This window comes from Myotis daubentonii, chromosome 3, assembly GCF_963259705.1.
Source record: "Myotis daubentonii chromosome 3, mMyoDau2.1, whole genome shotgun sequence".
In the NCBI taxonomy this organism is placed as follows: Eukaryota; Metazoa; Chordata; class Mammalia; order Chiroptera; family Vespertilionidae; genus Myotis; species Myotis daubentonii.
Genome location: NC_081842.1, coordinates 219,868,112 through 219,883,757, shown reverse-complemented (window position 1 = coordinate 219,883,757; position 15,646 = coordinate 219,868,112). Strand labels below are relative to the sequence as shown.

Here is a 15,646-nt window from a genome sequence, read left to right as displayed (position 1 = left end):
GGGAGCCAGGCGGGCTCTGCCCCTGCCTCTGCCGGGCGGCTCTTTATTCTCTGCCTGTGACGCGCACGCTCCTCCCGCTGCTGCCATCGCGCGCCTCTGCCAGGGACCCGGCAGCCAGGACCCTCCGCGCCCTCGCCCCGCCTCTGCCTCTGCCAGGGGCCCTGCGGGCCTTTGGGGGGACGCCCCGCCCCTCCCCACCCAGGGGCCACCCGCTGGCGGCCCCCTCGGACAGGCCTCTCCAGGGTAAAGCCGCTGGCAGGACAGGACTGAAAAGGATCGGGAAGACAGCCCTGCAGGGAGCTGCTGGCGACTCTGGCCGCCCGCGGGCATGGGTTGTGGACAGCAGGGGTGGCCGCTGGCCCTCAACCCCTCCTCTGCCTCCCTCTGAGCCCCAATTTAGGATTTTACCGCGGTGGAATTCTGCATACTGCCCTCATGAGCCTGGAGGGTGTGGAGGGGGCTGGATGCTCCCAGACTGTGGCTGGAGCTGAACTTTGAGAACACAGCTGCTGTCAGCTGTCCCAGGATTTCCAGGATGGGGGGAGTCGCCCTGTGAGGCCCCCACACCCCAGGAGTAGAGGCTGCGGAGCCAGGCCATGCCTCCGCTGGCGCTGGAGCGGGACCCGCAGCGGCAGCGTCGGGTCTCGCTGCTGGTGCGCTACCTCATGATCCCCTGCAACGCCTGCCTGATCCTGCTGGCCACGGCCACGCTGGGCCTCGCCGTGCTGCTCCTCCTCAACGGCTGTACGTGGCTGCGGGTGGCACTGGCCGCCAGGGGACCCCGCCGTGTGGCTGAGCTCCCCGCCCCAGCTGCCAAGGACTAGGGGGCAGGCAGGGTCACCGAGAGGTTGCCAGCTGGGGTGAAGCTCAGAGGAACCACCTGCATCTTCTGGGACAGGATGGCCATTCTGGATTCCTGGGTCCCTGGACGCCGCTCCTTGGGGTCACGGGGGGCTGACCATCCTCCTGAGTGGCAGGAACAACTTTCTGGGGGGCTGGGGAGGAAGGGGCCAGGCGGCTGTGCTGGGAACGGGGCTGTGGCAGGTTTGGACTGGGCTCACCTGGCCAGTAGGTAGGTGGCTGCCACAGGCCTGCAGCCGGAGGGCCAGAGACGAGCACGGCCTCTGCCTTTGTCCACCCCCAGGCCTCAGGGCTCGGGGTGGGGCCAGGGCAGGGCAGGGCAGCAGGAGTGACCCCACCAGGTAGGGAGGGCACAGGCTTCGGAGGGGCCTGACTTGGAGATTCGTTTTCTTTTTCAGACAAACCTGGGACCCACTTCACACCAGTGCACCTGACCCCTCCAGATGGTGAGTGCAGGCATCCGCTAGTGACAGGCTGAGGTGGGGAGTCCATGCCTAGAGGGTGGTGGAACTTTTGGGGCCAGGGGCCTCTCTTGGGGTATGTCTGGAGCAGGGAGGTGGCTAGACAAGGGACAAGGAACTCCTTTCCAGGGAGTCCGCAAAGCCGGGCCATGGAGGGCGCATGGGCTTGAGTCCCTGGGCCCGGCAGCCCCTGGCCAGCCGTGCATACAAACGTGGCTCTCACTTCTCTGGGAGTAAGGCCTGGTCAGACAGGCGCAGGGGGTGGGAGCTGGGGGCCTTGGCGGGACCGACAACACCTGTCCGGGAAGGGGTTGGGTTGGAGGGTCTGTCCTGGGACTGAGCACGCTGGGGCCTGGCCTCTTGGGGCCTACGGGTGTGAGAGGGGAGAGAGGAGGCTGTTAGGGCGGCAGGAGTGGCCTGCGTTCGGGGAGGAGGCTCCCTGCTGGTCCAGTACCTGCCCAGGCTCACGGACGTCACAATAGGGCCTGTTGGTTGTGGGATGGGCCGTGAGGTCTCTGCTGGGCTGGGGCAGGGGCCCAGGACCGTCTCCCAGAGGCTATGGGCAGGTGCCTAGGGCGGCTTAGACTTAGAGATTGGGCTCCATGGGAGGACACCCTCCCCTCTCTCGATGTCCTCGCCTCCTCTCCTGATGCCTGAGGGCTGGCGTGCCTCCTGCCCTTTACGCACCTTCCCACAGCTGCACACACAGGCCCCAGACCCGCATCCGATCCCGTTGCACACTTGCCATCCCTCCCAGGCACACCAGGCACACACACTGCACATTTGTGTTTGCAGGCGGGATGTGGGGTGTCCTCTCCATCCCCAACCCCCCTAAGACCTGGAGGGGAGTTTCATAGACGCACTCAGCGGGCGGCTGTAAGAAACCACCCCACCTCCAGCATCGCACACTGCGGGGGGCCATGGGCCTGCAGGGAGTGAGACTGTGGTGGGCATGGAGTGGCCAGAGACAGGCTCCTGCAGGAGGCTGGGCTGGGGCAGGCCCGAGGGGACCCGTCAGGGGCACAAGCCCAGGGGTGTCTGGGTGCTCCCCCTGCATTTATGGGCGGCAGTGGGCATGGTGATGAGAGCTAACACAGGGATGCACGCGTGAGCGTGGATGTGTGATTGCACCTGCCTGTGCTCGCGTCTCTGCTTGTGCAGCTCTTATGTCCAAGCAAGAACCTCGTCTTGAGACTCTGTGCTCCCCAGTCCCATGGAGGTGCAGGCGCATAAAAGGACAGTCGGGAAGGGCATCAAGGGGTGCACGGGAGCAACCCTCACCCCGCTGACAGCCTGAGCGTGGCCTCGGGGGACTATTTCGGCCTGGACGGGGGACGAGTCCTTTATGCTCCAAACCTCAGCTTTGCCCGAATCAAATCACCGGATGCCACAGCTGCCCTGGAGACTGGGAGGGCCCCCCCCCGGGGCCCCCCCCCCGGTCCCCCCCCCCCGTCACAGCCGGGAGACCGCCCCTCAGGCTTCCATTCCCTGTGGGAGGTGGAAAGGCTGGGGCCTGGGAGTCCGTGTGGGGCCTCAGCTCGGCCCCCCAGAGGCATCCTGTCCCCCCTCCCCGCCCTCAGTCACCTCCAGTCCATAGCTACTCCCCGGGCACCGGTCTCTGAGGTCTCCGGTTCCTGCCCCAGCCCCTGCCTGCCCTCCGGGGCCCAGCGGCTCATCGCCTTTCCCCCAGGGCTCTGTCGTGAGAGGAAAAGCAGATTCCTGGGCTGTGGAGGAAGGTGCAGGTCTTGGCAGGTCACCCAGACGTAGGTGTCCTTGGCCAAGGGGTTGGGACTTTGGCAGGGGTCTGGCTGGACCCAGGTGACCAGAGGGAGAAAGAGGCCTGAGCCCAAGGGCACCGGCCCGGCAGCTGGCCGAGGAGCCTGGGGTCAGTGAGTGCCCAGGTCCTTGGCCAGGGGTCAGGACCCTGGGAGAGATCGTGATCAGCAGGTCCAGTGGTTTGGCCAGGGGTCCAAGGGGCTTGGGTGAGAGACCGGATATGAGAGGAGTGGTGGGGGTGGTGAGGAAGGTGGACAGCGTGAAGAGGGGTCGTGGGTGGACATGGTGAGGTGTGGGTTGAGCCAGGGCAGGGAGGCCAACATAATGACAGTTCTTGTACCACAGTCGCCGTAGCTGGCAGCCTCACAGCTGGGCGCTGGGGACCCACAGCCTCTGCTCGTGTTGGCCCATTGAACCCACAACCCCAAGGCAGGTCCCACGGGCTCTTTCACAGGAGGCGCTGAGACGCGGCCAGTGAATGTGGATTCGGGGAGAGCCTGGCTCCCGGATATGATGAGGGATCCGAGGTGGCCGGGGGCGGGGGAGCACGGTGTGGCCGCGGGAGGGACGTTAGGCTGCGGTGTCCACGCTGTCCCAGGCTCTGGTTCCGTCAGCCCATGCAGCGTGCCGGGGAGACACCAGGCAGACATGCAGGAGCCGGGGGCAGGCGTTGCTGTGGCAACAGCAGCTCAGCTCCCTGTGCTCCCCGCCCTCCATAGAATTGAGGGTGCTTCCTCCCACCCTACTTCCTGAGTCTGCTGGGCGGTGATGGGGGACCCCCCATCCCCCATAACTTATTCATGCTAATTGGACCCAGTGAAATATTTATTAGGTCCAGACAGCTGTGGCCTTTAATGCCCCCCCCCCCCTCGCTGCCTGTGGGTGTGTAGTCCTGGGCCGGTGCCTGAGGAGTCCGCCTGCCCCCTGCCCTCCGGACCGAGTTGCCTCCCCGGGGGCCTCCTCCCTGGGCTGCTGCAGAGGTTCCGTGACAGGACGTGTGCTGGCACATGCAGCTCCCAACTGCAACGTTAAGAACTTAGATGTTTACAGAAAAAATGACGGGTCTGCAGACCCCCCCCCCCACCCCATGCTGGGCCTTCCTGGGTGTGAGGGGGGAGGACAGTACTGAAGTGGGGCGCAGGGGGACAGGTGGGAGAGGAGGAGGCATGTGGGTGCCCAGGGGAGATGCTCACAGGCTGGGGAGGCCGGGGGTGGGAGGGCAGGAGGGCTAGGCACATGGAGTGAGGGTCTGGGGGCGGCTGGCCTGGGGGTGGAAAGAGGGTGGGCAGAGGCAGGGCCCACGGGGGGATGGTCCTGGGGTTGGGGGAAGCGTCCAGAGAAGCAGGAGGAGAGATGTGGGGAGACGGAGCCAGGGGCAGCGCTGGGCCCTGGCCTAAGCCAGAGAGTGGAGCCGTGACCATCCTCAGGTCTCCCACCCCCTCCCCCAGCTGTGCCCTCAGGTGACCAGGAAAGGCAGGGAGTGGTCTGGGAGGCGGGCGGTAGCACCGTCAGGGGTGCGGGTGGGCGGGGAGGGGGTCCCTCAGGTGAGGGCCTTTGTGCTGCTGGGGGAAGGCTCCTGGGCGGTGAGGGGGGCACTCCACGGGGGCCTGGGCCAGGGCAAGGCTGGGGCTGGTGCGGGCCTGGTGGGTGGGGGTGGAGAGGGCAGGGTCCTGTGAGTGTGCCCACGAGCATGCGTGTGTATGTGGCCATGATGGGCACGTTTTTCTGTGTGCGTATGGACATGGGTGGCACGCATGTCCTTGGAGTTGAATGAATGAACCGTGTGGACGCTGGACCCTGCGCCCAGATGCCTGAGCCGGGAGGGGGCTGGCACGGCGGCCCTGACCCTCCTCGCCCGCCCGCCCGCCAGCCTGCCGCGGGATGCTGTGTGGCTTCGGCGCCGTGTGCGAGCCCAGCGCAGAGGGCCTGGGCCGAGCCTCCTGCGTGTGCAAGAAGCGCGCCTGCCCCGCAGTCGTGGCTCCTGTGTGCGGCTCCGACGCCTCCACCTACAGCAACGAGTGCGAGCTGCAGCGGGCGCAGTGCAGCCAGCAGCGGCGCATCCGACTGCTCTTCCGGGGGCCCTGCGGTGAGTGGGGGCGGTGGGGGGAGGGGGCGGTGGGGGGAGGGGGCGGTGGGGGAGGGGCGGTGGGGGAGGGGCGGTGGGGGAGGGGGCGGGGCGGGCCCTGCGTGAGTGGGGGCTGCGGAGGGGAGCATGGGGGCGGGGCGGTGGGGGGGAGAAGGGGGCGTGCCAGCCAGCGTGACCCACCCGGCCCCACCTACAGGGCTCCGTGACCCCTGCTCCAACGTGACCTGCAGCTTCGGCAGCACCTGCGCACGCTCCGCGGACGGACAGACTGCCACGTGCCTGTGCCCTGCCTCCTGCCGGGGAGCCCCGGAGGGGCCCGTGTGCGGCACCGACGGCGCTGACTATCGGGGAGAATGCCAGCTGCTGCGCCAGGCCTGTGCCCGCCAGGAGAACATCTCCAAGAAGTTCGATGGCCCCTGTGGTGAGCTGCCCGGGCTGCCCGGGTCGTGGCTCAACCTGCCTGTACCCACCGTCCCCTGCACGACCTCCGTGCACCTGCCCCGCACCCTAACTGCGCCCTCCCGCCCCCAGACCCCTGCCAGGGTGCCCTCAGCGACCCGAGCCGCATCTGCCGAGTGAACCCGCGAACCCGGCGCCCCGAGATGCTGCTTTCGCCAGAGAGCTGCCCTTCCCGGCCGGCGCCCGTGTGCGGGGACGATGGCGTCACCTACAACAACGAGTGTGTCATGGGCCGCACCGGGGCCGCCCGGGGCATCCTCCTCCAGAAAGTGCGCTCCGGACAGTGCCATCCTCGAGGTGGGTGGCTCACCCTGCCTGTGCCCGCCTTCCCTTTATGCCTCTCGGGTCCCCACAAACCAGCTCCGGTGCCCATGGGTCCCCTGCGTGTGCCAAGATCAGGGCCGTGGCACTCCTGCCTCTCTGACCTCATCGACCCCCCCACCCCACCCCACCCCAGACCAGTGCCCAGACCCCTGCAGGTTCAGTGCCGTGTGCCTGTCCCGCCGAGGCCGTCCCCGCTGCTCCTGTGACCGGATCGTCTGTGACGGGGCCTACAGACCCGTGTGCGCGCAAGACGGGCACACGTATGACAACGACTGCTGGCGCCAGCAGGCCGAATGCCAGCAGCAGCGTGCCATCCCCCCCAGGCACCAGGGCCCGTGTGGTGAGCACCGTGGGGGGTGTGCCTGGAGCAGGCTGAGCCCGCGTCGGTCCCTGCCGCCATCATCACGCCATCTCCATCCGAGTCACCTTCCTCCCGGGTGGCGGGTGAGGGGGCTCCGGGTCTTGGCAGGGCTCTTCTCCGTCAGTGGCCTCTGCAGCCCCTGGGGCATGAGCAGCCTGCAGCCTCGGGTCCCCCCTGGGCGGAGCTGGGTTTTGCGGGGCCAGCAGAGGTGGCTCTGTCCATGGGTCTGTGCATCTCTGCGTCCGTCTCCTGTCTGTCCTTCCTTCCCTCTCGGCTGCACCTCTTGTGTCTTCCAGCCTGACCCACGGGCAGGAGGACGTGCAGCGCCTGCCGCCAGGAGCCCGCGGTCTGAGGTCTGCCCCAGCGTGCGGGGGGGTGGCTCGCTGCTGCCTGGCCGTGTAGCCCTCAGAGCAAGTGGACAGACACCTCCCCGTGCGCCCTGGGTCTGACTCTGGGCTGCAGACTCTTCCTACCCACAGAGAGGCCCGCACACGTGCATACGTGTCCCAGGGTGGCTGGGGTCAGGGTCACGGCCCCGGGGGTGCTGGGTGAGCCCGGCCCTCGTGTGGCCCTCGTGGGCCGTCAGGAAGCCCCGGTCCTGAGGGCAGCCCCACCCCGCACGCCTGCAGGAGGCTGGGGCGTCTGGGTCTGTGTCCCTGTCCACGTCTGCTACGTGTCTGTCCCTTTCTCTGCTGCGTCTGTGCCTTGGCCCGTCTCCTGGCCCTCTCTTCCCGCGCCATCCCCACCCAGGAGGGCCTGCTGCTCGGAGCTGGGGGCTTGTGCGTCCGTCCGCCCGGGGCTGGCGGGCCCGCTGAGCGCCGTGTCCTCCCCAGATCAGCCCCCGTCCCCGTGCATCGGGGTGCAGTGCCTGTTTGGGGCAGTGTGTGCCGTGAAGAATGGGGGAGCCGAGTGTGTGTGCCAGCACGCGTGTCCGAGGGTCTACAGCCCCGTGTGCGGCAGCGACGGCGTCACCTACGGCAGCGCCTGCGAGCTGGAGTCCGCGGCCTGCGTCCTCGGGCGAGAGATCCTGGTGGCTCACAGAGGACCCTGCGGTCAGTGGCGGGCAAGGGGGTCTTGCTGGGGGCGGGTGTCCCGGTCGCCATGGTGATGGAGCCTCCTCCCCAGACCGCTGTGGGCAGTGCCGCTTTGGAGCCGTGTGCGAGGCTGAGACTGGGCGCTGCGTGTGCCCCTCGGAGTGCGTGGCCCTGGCCCAGCCCGTGTGTGGCTCTGACGGGAACACGTACGCCAGCGAGTGTGAGCTGCATGTCCACGCCTGCACACGCCAGATCAGCCTGCGTGTGGCCTCAGACGGACCTTGCCGTGAGTGGGCGTGGGGGCAGCTGTGGTCCCTGCCTCTCCCAGCTGGGTCTGCTGACCCGCCCGGGTTTCACCCTCTGCAGAGACCTGTGGAGACACCGTGTGCGCCTTCGGTGCCGTGTGCATGGCGGGGCAGTGTGTGTGCCCCCGGTGTGAGCGCCCCCCACCTGGCCCCGTGTGCGGCAGCGACGGCGTCACCTACCCCAGCGCCTGCGAGCTCCGCGAGGCCGCCTGCCGGCAACAGGCTCAGATCGAGGAGGCCCGGGCGGGGCCGTGCGAGCAGGGTAGGCGTGGCGCGGCCCACGTGGTCTGTCCGGCCCCGGCCCCAACCGGCTCCACGAGGTGACCCAGCCCCTCCCCACAGCCGAGTGTGGCTCCGGAGGCTCGGGCTCCGGCGAGGACGGCGAGTGTGAGCGGGACCTCTGCCTGCAGTACGGCGGCGTCTGGGATGAGGACTCGGAGGACGGGCCTTGCGTCTGTGGCTTCAGCTGCCGGGGCGCCCTGAGGAGCCCGGTGAGGCCTCCCCCTCTCGGGCGCTGGGTGGACAATGAGGAGGGGCCGCGCCCCCCACTGACCGCCCCCCCCCAGGTCTGCGGCTCCGATGGCGGCACCTACAGCACGGAGTGTGAGCTGAAGAAGACCCGGTGCGAGTCCCAGCGAGAGCTGTACGTCGTGGCTCGAGGAGCCTGCCCAGGTGCGCGGCCCGCGGGCTCTCGAGATGTTTGCTGCTCCCCGCGTGCTTGTGCACAGATGTGTGTGCACACGGGTGTGAGGCACGTGTGTGTGCGTGTGCGCGTGCCCCTGACCACCAGCAGCCCTGGGACGCCTGCGGGGTGGTCTCCGTGGGAGGAAGAGTGCAGTCCCGGCAGACCCAGGGCTGGGCAGGTTCAGAGACGCACTCGCCCGTGTGTGCCTCCGGGTGTACGGTGTGTCCAGGGCTGCCTGCCCTTGATCTTTGGGTGTCCCGTGTGTTCCTGGTCCTGCGTGAACAGACGTGTTCCTGGATGTGGTGTGGGATCCTCGCCTGTGGCCTGAGCTCCAGGCTCCGGCCCCCGTGGCAGAGGGGGACAGCGGGCCTGGGAGTGGCTGAGGTGGCGTGGCCAGGCCCGGGGGGGTCCGCTCCACCTGGCGTCTGAACTCCCGCCTCCTCTGCAGCCCCCACTGTGGCCCCAGTGCCCCCGGCGGTCCCCCTGCACTGCGCCCAGACCCCCTTCGGCTGCTGCCAGGATAACATCACTGCTGCGCGGGGCGTGGGCCTGGCCGGCTGTCCCAGTGAGTCCCCCACCCCGGCCCTGCCCTCCCGTCCAGCCGCGCCCTGCACGGCATGACTGTCCCGCCCTGGCCTTGCAGGCTTGTGCCAGTGTAACCCCCACGGCTCCTACGGTGGCACCTGCGACCCGGGCACAGGCCAGTGCTCCTGCCGCCCGGGTGTGGGGGGCTTCAAGTGTGACCGCTGTGAGCCCGGCTTCTGGAACTTCCGTGGCATCGTCACCGATGGCCGGAGTGGCTGCACCCGTGAGTGACGAGCCCCACGGTCGGTCCTCAGTGGAGCCCACCTGCCCGTCCCTGACGTTGCTGTGCCCTGGGTCCCCCCCTCGGGCTCTGGCCTGCCCTCACCGGGCAGGGGCTGGGCTCTAGGGCCAGGGGGGCGCCAGGCTCAGGCCTCAGGCCCCGCCCCGTCCCCTCAGCCTGCAGCTGTGACCCCCGGGGTGCCGTGCGGGACGACTGTGAGCAGATGACTGGGCTGTGCTCGTGCAAGCCTGGGGTGGCCGGACCCAAGTGTGGGCAGTGTCCCGACGGCCGTGGCCTGGGCCCTGCTGGCTGTGAAACAGGTGAGGCCTGGCCGGTGGGGGCGGGGGGGAGGACGGGGGGTGACCTGTGCTGGGGGTGTGGCCATCACGGAGGCAGCTCCTGAGCCAGTGGGACCCCTGTGTCTGTGCCAGACTCCTCGGTGCCCAGGACCTGTGCTGAAATGCACTGTGAGTTTGGGGCCTCCTGCGTGGAGGAGGCTGGCTCCGCCCACTGTGTGTGCCCAACACCCACCTGTCCGGAGGCCAATGCTACCAAGGTGAGGGAGGGGGTGTGCGGAGGGGGGCGGTGTAGGGCGGGGAGGGCGCCCCGGCATCCTTGCCCTGTGCCCAGGTGTGTGGGTCGGACGGCGTCACCTACGGTAACGAGTGCCAGCTGAGGACCATCGCCTGCCGCCAGGGCCTGGACATCTCCATCCAGAACCTCGGCCCGTGCCAGGGTGAGGCCGCCCGCGCCCAGCACTGACCAGGAAGGCCCGACCTGCCCGGACGTGGCCCCCACCCAATTCTCCCCTCTCCTCTCCCCACAGAGGCTGTGGCTCCCGGCGCCCTCCCCACACCCGTGCCTGTGGCCACCTCGGTGCGCTACCTGAGTGAGGCCCCCCCGCCCAGCGCCCTCCCCCTGGCTCCCGGCAGTACCCCCCGCAGCCGACCCACCCCTAGACCCTCAGCGCAGCCTCGGACCACGGCCAGCATCCCCAGGGCCACTAGGAGGCCCGAGCTGACCATCCCCCCCACGGTAACCCCCTCGGCAGCCAGCCTCGCCGCAGGGGCCTTCAGCGAATCTGGCAGCGCCGACGGGAGCGGTGACGAGGAGCTGAGCGGGGACCTGGAGGCCAGTGGGGCCGGCTCGGGGGGTGAGTGCGGGCTCCGGGACGTGGGGGGCGGGGCCCAGGGAAGCTGCACCAGCAGCTGGGCTCAGACCCCCCCTCCCCAGGACCTGAGCCCCCCGAGGGTGGCAGCGAGGTGACCCCTGGGCCACCCATCGAGAGGGCTTCCTGCTACAACTCCCCTTTGGGCTGCTGCTCGGATGGCAAGACGCCCTCGCTGGACGCGGAGGGCTCCAACTGTCCCGGTGAGTGGGCGGCCGGGCTGGGGTGCAGCGTGAGGAGTGGCCTGGACCCGCGGGGGTGCCGTCTCCTCTGGAAGCAGGCTGCCCAGGAGGCAGGCACCCGGGCCTTCTGGGGTTCCAACGTGAGCACACACGTGTGTGCGGTCTGGGGGATTCAGCACACTCGCACACATGTGAGGTCTTGGACCCCGCGCACACGTGGGTGCCCAGGACCCCGTGGCAACCTGTCTGTCCTGTTGCACGCCGGCCTGGGTGCTGCCCGCGGAGTTTGCCTGGTAACTGCCAGCCGCCCACCCCGGCTCCCACTAACCTCATGACCATCTGACTAATCGCCGCCTGCCTACACCGCGTGGCTTGCTGCTGGGGCCGTGCCCAGGGCCGGCCCGGAGGCCGGACGGTGCCAGGCAGGGCCTCACTGCGCCCTCCCCCACAGCCACCAGGGCGTTCCAGGGTGTGCTGGAGCTCGAGGGGGTCGAGGGGCAGGAGCTGTTCTACACGCCCGAGATGGCCGACCCCAAGTCCGAGCTGTTTGGGGAGACAGCCAGGAGCATCGAGAGTGCGGTGAGTTCGTGGTGTTGGGTGGGGCGCAGCTCTGTCTCCTCCCAGGCCCGACCCAGAGAAGCGCTGGGGTCGGGGGGCCGATGGCCGCCCTGGGCAGCCCCTGGAGCCTCCCCCCCTCCCCCCCACAGCTGGACGACCTGTTCCGGAACTCAGATGTCAAGAAGGACTTCTGGAGCGTCCGCCTGCGGGACCTGGGGCCTGGCGACTCTGTCCGGGCCATTGTGGACGTGCACTTTGACCCCAGTGAGCCCCCCGCCCGCCTGGTCCCTCCCAGGGGGTGGGGGCTGCACCGGGCTCCTGTGCTCAGTGTCCCTCCTCCCCAGCCACGAGCCTCAGGGCGCCCGACGTGGGCCGCGCCCTCCTGCGCCAGATCCAGGCCTCCCGGCGCCGGCCCCTGGGGGTGCGGCGGCCGCTGCAGGAGCACGTGCGCTTCATGGACTTCGGTGAGCGCCCGCCGTCCTGCACCCAGCTTGCCCCTCCCCTCCCAGCAGCCTCTCCCTGCGCCCTGCGGCCTGGCACCCTGACCGTCCCCCGCCCGCAGACTGGCTTCCTGCCTTCTTCACGGGAGCGACCACGGGAGCCACCCCGGCCACGGCCACGGCCAGGGCCACCGCCGCCGCCTCTACCGCGGCCCCGCGGGCCCTCCGCCCCAGCCACACCAGCCGGCCCGCGAGCAGGACCACAGGCCCCCCCACCACACGCCGGCCCCCCACCACGGGCCCCAGCCGTGTGCCCGGACGCCGGCCCCTGCCCCCAGGCGCCCAGCAGCCCCGGAGGCCCTGTGACTCCCAGCCCTGCCTGTATGGGGGGACCTGCCAGGACCAGGACGCGGGGGGCGCCTTCACCTGCAGCTGCCCAGCCGGCAGGGGGGGCGCTGTCTGTGAGAACGGTAAGGGCCCTCCTGGCTGGGGAGGCACTGGGGGCCAGGGCTGGGGGCTGAGGGGTCAGGTGGGGACCAGGGGTGGGTTTCGGCTGGAGGACAGGGCCGTGGGCTGGCCCTGCCCCCCCACCTGGCGTCCGTCCCGCAGCCCTGCACCCCTCAGTGCCGGCCTTCGGGGGCCGCTCCTTCCTGGCCTTCCCCACGCTCCGCGCCTACCACACGCTGCGCCTGGCGCTGGAGTTCCGGGCGCTGGAGCTCCAGGGGCTGCTGCTCTACAACGGCAATGCCCGCGGCAAGGACTTCCTGGCGCTGGCGCTGCTGGGCGGCCGCGTGCAGCTCAGGTGGGTGTGGCCGTGGCGGGGGGCGGCGGCCCCGGGCCTGGCTCCCTCGGGCTGTCCTGAGCACCCGCCTCCCCTCGGCGCCCCAGGTTCGACACCGGCTCCGGGCCCGCGGTGCTGACCAGCACGGTGCCCGTGGAGCCCGGCCGGTGGCACCGCCTGGAGCTGTCCCGGCACTGGCGCCAGGCGACGCTCTCGGTGGACGGCGAGCCCCCCGTCCTGGGCCAGAGCCCCAGTGGCACTGATGGACTCAACCTGGACACCGACCTCTTCGTGGGGGGCGTCCCTGAGGACCAGGCCGGCGTGTGAGCATCCGGGGGGCCCTGACCCCAGCCTGACCTCTGGCCTTGTTCCTGGTCAGCTTGTTGGCCGAGTCCAGGAGGCCTAATTTACCCGAGTAGCAGAGGGGGTGGGGGGCGGGGGACCACGCTGTGACCCTGACCTCAGCCCCAGCCCTGGCCCTGCTCCCCACTCTGCCCCATCTGGGGGTGGCACCCTGAGGCCTAGTGTGACCCCCAAGGAGGGGCGGGCTGACCTTTAGTCCTGACCCCGCCCCTCCGCCCACCCCGGTGTTGGGGCGCGGGAACTCGCTCTGACCCCGCCCCTCCGCCCACCCCGGTGTTGGGGCGCGGGAACTCGCTCTGACCCCGCCCCTCCGCCCACCCCGGTGTTGGGGCGCGGGAACTCGCTCTGACCCCGCCCCTCCGCCCACCCCGGTGTTGGGGCGCGGGAACTCGCTCTGACCCCGCCCCTCCGCCCACCCCGGTGTTGGGGCGCGGGAACTCGCTCTGACCCCGCCCCTCCGCCCACCCCGGTGTTGGGGCGCGGGAACTCGCTCTGACCCCGCCCGTCCTGGCACAGGGTGCTGGAGCGGACGTCCGTCAGCGTCGGCCTCAGGGGCTGCATCCGCCTGCTGGACGTGAACAACCAGCGCCTGGAGCTCGGCAGCTGGCGGGGGGCCACCGGGGGCGCCCACGTGGGCGAGTGTGCGGCCCACCCCTGCCTGCCCAGCCCCTGCCTCGGGGGCGCCCCGTGCCAGGCCCTGGAGGGCGGCAGGTTCCACTGTCAGTGCCCCCCCGGCCGATTTGGTGAGGACGGGGCCGGGGCCGGGGGCCAGGGAGCACCTGTGTGACTGCGTCCGGGGCTCAGCCTCCTGGGACCCCCCTGTCTCCGTCCAGGCCCCACCTGTGCCGAGGAGAAGGACCCCTGTGACCCCAACCCCTGCCACGGGGCGGCCCCCTGCCGTGTGCTGCCCGGGGGCGAGGCCGCCTGCGAGTGCCCCCTGGGACGAGGGGGTGCTCTCTGCCAAACAGGTGGGGGGGCCTCAGGGCCGGAGGGAGGTCAGGTCGCATGTCTGGGTTTAGGGCGGTGACGGCGAACCTCTGAGCTCGGCGTGTCCAGCATTTTTAAAAACCCTAACTTAGCTCTGGTGCCGTGTCACATATAGAAATTGTTTGATCTTTGCAACCAGAGTGAAACAAAGATTCTATTTTTGATATTTATTTTATATATTTAAACGCCATTTAACAAAGAAAAATCAACCAAAAAAAAGTTCGTGTGTCATCTCTGACACGCGTGTCACAGGTTCGCCATTGCTGGTTTAGGTTCTGCTCCGGGCTGGGGTTGGGCTTGGGCTTGGGGTTGGGGCTCACAGGGCGGTGGGGGTGCAGGCACCCCAGAGCCAGGCCCAGGCCCCGTGTGACCTTCTCTCTCCTCCGCAGAACGGAGCGGCCCCGGGCCCTTCCTGGCTGACTTCCGCGGGGCCTCCTACCTGGAGATGAAAGGCCTGCACACCTTCGAGCGGGACCTCGGGTCAGTGGGGCGGGCGGGTGCGGGCAGCGGTGCCCCAGCCCTCGGCCAGCCCGTGAGGGTCAGCATGCCCTCCCTGACCGCCCCCCCGGCCCCAGGGAGAAGATGGCGCTGGAGGTGGTGTTCTTGGCGCGCGGCCCCAGCGGGCTGCTGCTCTACAACGGGCAGAAGACGGACGGCCGGGGGGACTTCGTGTCGCTGGCCCTGCGTGACGGACACCTGGAGTTCCGCTACGACCTGGGCAAGGGGGCGGCGGCCATCAGGTGTGCGCGGGGGGCGTGGCTGGGCTCGGGTGGCGCCGTCGGCCTGCGTGGCACTCACGGTGCCCTCTCCCCAGGAGCAAGGAGCCCGTGGCCCTGGGCGCCTGGACCAGGGTCTCCCTGGAGCGGAACGGCCGCAAGGGCGCCATGCGTGTGGGCGACGGGCCCCGCGTGCTGGGGGAGTCCCCGGTGAGTGTCCCGGCTGTGGGCCCCCCCCTCCCCCCGCTCCTCCTCCTCCAGGCGGTGTGGCGGCCCCCCACGCGACTCTCACTGAACTGTTTTCTCTCCCGTCTGTCCTGTGCCTCTGTCTGTCCGCTCTCTGCTCTCTGGCCTTGCTCTGCAACCCCCACCCCGCTCTCCGGATGTCAGAAATCCCGAAAGGTACTGGGCTCCCCGCTGGCTCACCTGCTCGTCTCTGCGCCTCCCTCCCTCCCTCCTGCATAGAGTAGCCCCTCCCCCACTAAGCCCCCATCGGCCACGTCTGGGATTAACTGCCTCCTAGCTAGGCCGGAGGGCGAGGGGGGCCTGGCGCCCGGGCGCAGCGCCCAGTCCCTGCCCCGCGGGCGGCCCCACAGCCCCTCACCCAGCGCCTCCCGCAGGTGCCGCACACCGTCCTCAACCTGAAGGAGCCACTGTACCTGGGGGGAGCCCCCGACTTCAGCAAGCTGGCCCGGGCCGCCGCTGTGTCCTCCGGCCTCGATGGTGCCATCCAGCTGGTGTGTGGGGGCCTCTGGGGGGCTGAGGGGCCGAGGCAGTGGGCAGGACAAGGCTCAACTCCCTGTCCCCCTAGGTCGCCCTGAAAGGCCATCAGCTGCTGACCCGGGAGCACGTCGTGCGGGCGGTGGCCGTCTCCTCCTTCGCAGACCACCCCTGCACCCAGGCCTCGGGCCACCCCTGCCTCAACGGGGCCTCCTGCCTCCCCCGGGAGGCCTCCTACACCTGCCTGTGCCCCGGGGGCTTCTCGGGGCTCCACTGCGAGAAGGGTGAGCGCGGCGGCCGGGCCGAACCTGCAGGTGTCGGACCCCGAGGCGCCCCTCACCCTGACTGTCTCCCAGGGCTGATAGAGAAGTCGGCAGGGGACCTGGACGCGCTGGCCTTTGATGGACGGACCTACATCGAGTACCTCAACGCTGTGACCGAGAGGTAACGCCCCCTCTGCTCCGGCTGTCCACCCATCTGTCCTGTCTGCGCCGTGCAGGGCCAGATGCTGGCCATGCCACACCCGCCTCGGCTCCGTGACCAGGAGGGCAGGCCCGCTCGGCCGGCCCACTGC

The 15,646-nt window shown here is 69.7% G+C and overlaps 1 protein-coding gene across 5 annotated transcripts in view; it reads left to right on the top strand.

The window, feature by feature from the left end:
* The window catches only part of AGRN (agrin), a 32,472-nt gene that overhangs the window by 13,233 nt on the left and 3,593 nt on the right, over positions 1–15,646 (top strand). For 3 of the 5 annotated variants that reach the window (XM_059691625.1, XM_059691623.1, XM_059691622.1), the window contains exons 3-33: positions 1,260–1,307; positions 4,969–5,184; positions 5,381–5,605; positions 5,716–5,940; positions 6,101–6,307; positions 7,162–7,380; positions 7,454–7,648; positions 7,729–7,929; positions 8,010–8,158; positions 8,234–8,339; positions 8,801–8,917; positions 8,996–9,160; positions 9,334–9,477; positions 9,589–9,713; positions 9,788–9,893; positions 9,984–10,310; positions 10,391–10,528; positions 10,959–11,086; positions 11,215–11,329; positions 11,410–11,529; positions 11,628–11,975; positions 12,115–12,307; positions 12,394–12,609; positions 13,166–13,392; positions 13,483–13,617; positions 14,026–14,116; positions 14,212–14,376; positions 14,451–14,562; positions 14,973–15,089; positions 15,164–15,356; positions 15,429–15,516. In XM_059691625.1, the coding sequence (XP_059547608.1) occupies positions 1,260–1,307; positions 4,969–5,184; positions 5,381–5,605; positions 5,716–5,940; positions 6,101–6,307; positions 7,162–7,380; positions 7,454–7,648; positions 7,729–7,929; positions 8,010–8,158; positions 8,234–8,339; positions 8,801–8,917; positions 8,996–9,160; positions 9,334–9,477; positions 9,589–9,713; positions 9,788–9,893; positions 9,984–10,310; positions 10,391–10,528; positions 10,959–11,086; positions 11,215–11,329; positions 11,410–11,529; positions 11,628–11,975; positions 12,115–12,307; positions 12,394–12,609; positions 13,166–13,392; positions 13,483–13,617; positions 14,026–14,116; positions 14,212–14,376; positions 14,451–14,562; positions 14,973–15,089; positions 15,164–15,356; positions 15,429–15,516 (5,161 nt within the window). Of the gene's footprint in view, positions 1–1,259; positions 1,308–4,968; positions 5,185–5,380; positions 5,606–5,715; positions 5,941–6,100; positions 6,308–7,161; positions 7,381–7,453; positions 7,649–7,728; positions 7,930–8,009; positions 8,159–8,233; positions 8,340–8,800; positions 8,918–8,995; positions 9,161–9,333; positions 9,478–9,588; positions 9,714–9,787; positions 9,894–9,983; positions 10,311–10,390; positions 10,529–10,958; positions 11,087–11,214; positions 11,330–11,409; positions 11,530–11,627; positions 11,976–12,114; positions 12,308–12,393; positions 12,610–13,165; positions 13,393–13,482; positions 13,618–14,025; positions 14,117–14,211; positions 14,377–14,450; positions 14,563–14,742; positions 14,833–14,972; positions 15,090–15,163; positions 15,357–15,428; positions 15,517–15,646 lie in introns of those variants that run through there. The other 2 variants (XM_059691626.1, XM_059691627.1) reach the window with 2 other exon arrangements.